The 3,673-nt window shown below is 31.3% G+C and overlaps 1 protein-coding gene across 1 annotated transcript in view; it reads right to left on the bottom strand.

Moving 5' to 3' along the window:
* Positions 1-3,673, bottom strand: part of LOC107453633 (twitchin) — a gene marked incomplete in the record, with an annotated part of 247,518 nt that overhangs the window by 5,664 nt on the left and 238,181 nt on the right. The window contains 2 exon segments of the mRNA XM_071179568.1: positions 248-445; positions 2,994-3,098. Of these exon segments, the coding sequence (XP_071035669.1) occupies positions 248-445; positions 2,994-3,098 (303 nt within the window).

Genomic DNA, 3,673 nt, shown 5'->3' with positions numbered 1-3,673 from the left:
TTATGAATGGGGATATAAATTCTCTCCAAAATGAAGCCTACAGAATGAAAGTGAAAAAAAACTCGCATTTTATAGCGTAAAATAAATTTGAATTAAATATATTTTAATAAAAGAAAATTTATAATGTTTAAGCAAAAACCAAATTAAAATAAATTTTTATTGCATTCAGAAATCAACAGTGTAATTTAGGCTGAAAAAGTAATGCGTCAAATGCGTGTTGTTGTTGTAAAGTAAAGGAAGACTATACCTGCAAGTTCGCATACTTTAATGGGATTGGTGCATGCACTGGGCTCACTCTTTCCAGCTGCGTTGATGGCATATACTCTGAATTCATATTCCGCGTTCTCCATCAGATTCATCACAGTATAGTGACATTCAGCACATGGGAAATCATTGGCCTTGAACCAGAACGTGCTCCCTGCTTCTCTCCTCTCAACAATGTAACCTGAAAACAATTCAGATGGGATAGTGGAATTACCAGCAAGAGAAGTATGTATGGCAGCAAGTAAATTTGGTTGGTGGAGCAGTTTGGAGAAAAATAATTTTAGTATATTAGGTGAAAAATTGTGCTTGTAAAATTACGTTTTTTAGCATATAAATTTAACACTCTAGGAAAGAATGAAACTTAGTATATATCTGTAGTGTCCAAAAGCAGACAAAATCGACTGCACTGGGAAAGAAGAACTAATGTGTAAAGAAATGTGTTTAAAATTAATTTTTAATACTTTTTATATTAATTACAGTTGTGTAATATGTTATTAGTAAATATTAACACTAAAAAAATTGTATGTTGCACAAAAATCTCAAAATTTTAAGAAATTGTATCATTATATACATCGTTGTTTTTCTAATTGAAATTAGAAAACAGTCAAAATGACTTCCTTGGGCAATCTGGTGTTAATAGGACTAAAATTCATTTTTAAATACAAAAGATGTAACAGAAACAAAGCAAAGAACTATTTAAATAAATAAATAAAAGATCATATTTAAATGTGCCTCTTAAATAATTAGATACAAGGTCAAGAATATTTGAAAGATAAATCCTCGTTTAAATAATACCATCATCAGGGCTAGAATATGACAACCTAAGAAAAATTGCCAAATAATAGACCTTAAAATAAAAGTAACGTCACTCAAATTTCCAAAGAAATGTTTTTATTGACTTCATTGAAAATGAACTAATTGTTTAAAAAAACATGTAGCTTATGAATAAAATAAAATATAATAAATACTTCAAGATAAGTAAGAATCATTAGTTACACTATTCTAGAAGTTTCGCATTGTATTATTTTTAAAAGTTTTTTGTGATATTCTATTCTATTGTCGAAAAGCAAATTCTTTTTTTCATGAAACACCAACTCTTGCCATTGGAGTAGATAAATTGCTTCAAAGTGCGAAAACCGAATATTTTGATTGTCATACTGTAATTCAGTGATAATTCTCATTTCAATTTCTTGTTACCTAAATTACCGAAATCAAAATGACTGAAATTTGGCTAATTTACTTTTCTGAATGGAAAATAAATCTCTGGCAATTATGATTAGAGAAATATTTATTTAGTAAACTTATTTATGCTTAAAAGTTTTTTCAATTGTTTTACAATATTTAAATTTAAAGATTTTAGAGAAAATTGTAGCAGCATTGGGAGTAATTTATAATGAGAAAATATTGATCCAAAAGCTCTTAAAATAAAAAATAAAAATATCATTCAAATTCAAAAGAGGGGGAAATTATGAAAAAGCATTTACAGCTATGGTTCTACATCACCGAATTTCGAAGTATCTGGCAAAACAACCGAAGGCTAAATATATTAATCCTTATCAACATAGCCAGACTCTCTTAACCTGATCTACCATGATGTTCTGTTTGTAGGAGCAAACTAATTGCGATTAATGCGTACTCTCCTATGAAAGATATTTTAATTTCTGCTGAGGGGAAACATCAGTTTTTGGTTAAATGCATACTGAACAGTGTCACTTAGCTATACCCAATATATATTTCGTACATTTATCTAAGCGTTGTTGTAGTTCAATTACGTCGCACTGGAGCTGCACAATGGGCTATTGGCGACGGTCTGGGAAACATCCCGGAGGATGATCCGAAGACATGTCATCACAATTTTGATCCTCTGCGGAGGGGATGGCACCCCCGCTTCGGTAGCTCGACGACCTGCGCGCGAAGTCGAGCACTTTACGATAGAACAGTTTAACGAGGACCCATACCGCACACCCTCGATCCCTACTCAGACTGATCCCTACGCAGACGGTCACCCACCCGCAAACTGACCGCAACCAGTGATGCTTGACTTCGGGATCTGCTGGGAACCGTGTCTTAACGATCAGTTCACTGCGGGACCATTTACCTAAGCGACTATGTGATTGTCAACATTCACCGGTGGATTGATTGAATGCAGAGTTAAAAGAGGATATGCTACGCCAAACAGTACGTCAATGCAGCTTAAAATGCATACTGCAATTTTATTTTCATAAAATACATAAAGGTAACAAAACCGTCGAGACGAATGTATTTAAAAGTGAGTATAAATTCCAATAAAAAGGCATATAAAATTCATGAAATAGGTAAAAAGGTGAATGGATAAGAGTGAATAAAATCAGATAAAACCAGCTACATAAAATACTGGCAGAAACGCGAAAATGTTACATAATGAAAAAGGTAATACGATGTTGGTTAAAAGAGGGAGAAATATGTGTTCTCCGAAGATGGGGTGATTCGAGTGTGGCCGTCGACGCAACCAGATTTTGTATTAAGTTTATTTTGAAGATCCCAATGCTGTTGCAGAAAGGGATGCGGTAAACAGCCGAATCTTGTCAAGGCAGATCGTGCTGCTGAATCCATTTCAGTCATTTACAGTAACAAGACAGATTAGATTTATATATGAAGCGACTATCGATGTTTTACGTTGTGTTCATGTTTTTCTTTAAGTTAATTTCTTTTCTCGCTTAATCAAAGGATGATTCCAGAAGATGATTTACCTGTAATTTTACTTCCACCATCAGAACGAGGCTTTTCCCATCGAAGCTCAATATAACTTCGACCCACTTTTCCAACCATCACATCTTCTGGAGGAGATGGGGGATCTGGAATTAGTTTGAAACTCTTTATTTTCGATCATTATAATACTTTCATTTTATTGAAAATGACCTATAGCTATATTTCACGATGGTAATAAAAATAAAATTTAAAGTTAAATTTTCCACTCTATTCAAATGAAAACATAATTTTAAAACTCTATAAATGTAGTTTTTGTGATACAATTTCATAATGTGAATAATGCATTATAATTGTGAAATTACAATTGGCAAGACTTTTGCAAAATACTTCTCAAAAACTAAGATTATTAAGTAAGATTATTAAGATTAAGATTATTAAGATTAGATAACAGTTGTAACTATATAAGGCAATTAAACTATAATAAGATTCTAAGATTAAGATTCTAAGATTAAGATTCTAAGATTAAGATTCTAAGATTAAGATTCTAAGATTAAGATTCTAAGATTAAGATTATAAGATTAAGATTATAAGATTAAGATTATAAGATTAAGATTATAAAATTAAGATTATAAGATTAAGATTATAAGATTAAGATTATAAGATTAAGATTATAAGATTAAGATTATAAGATTAAGATTATAAGATTAAGATTATAAGATTA

Source organism: Parasteatoda tepidariorum, chromosome 1 (genome assembly GCF_043381705.1).
Source record: "Parasteatoda tepidariorum isolate YZ-2023 chromosome 1, CAS_Ptep_4.0, whole genome shotgun sequence".
Classification (NCBI taxonomy): Eukaryota; Metazoa; Arthropoda; class Arachnida; order Araneae; family Theridiidae; genus Parasteatoda; species Parasteatoda tepidariorum.
This window is presented reverse-complemented; position numbering and strand designations above follow the sequence as displayed.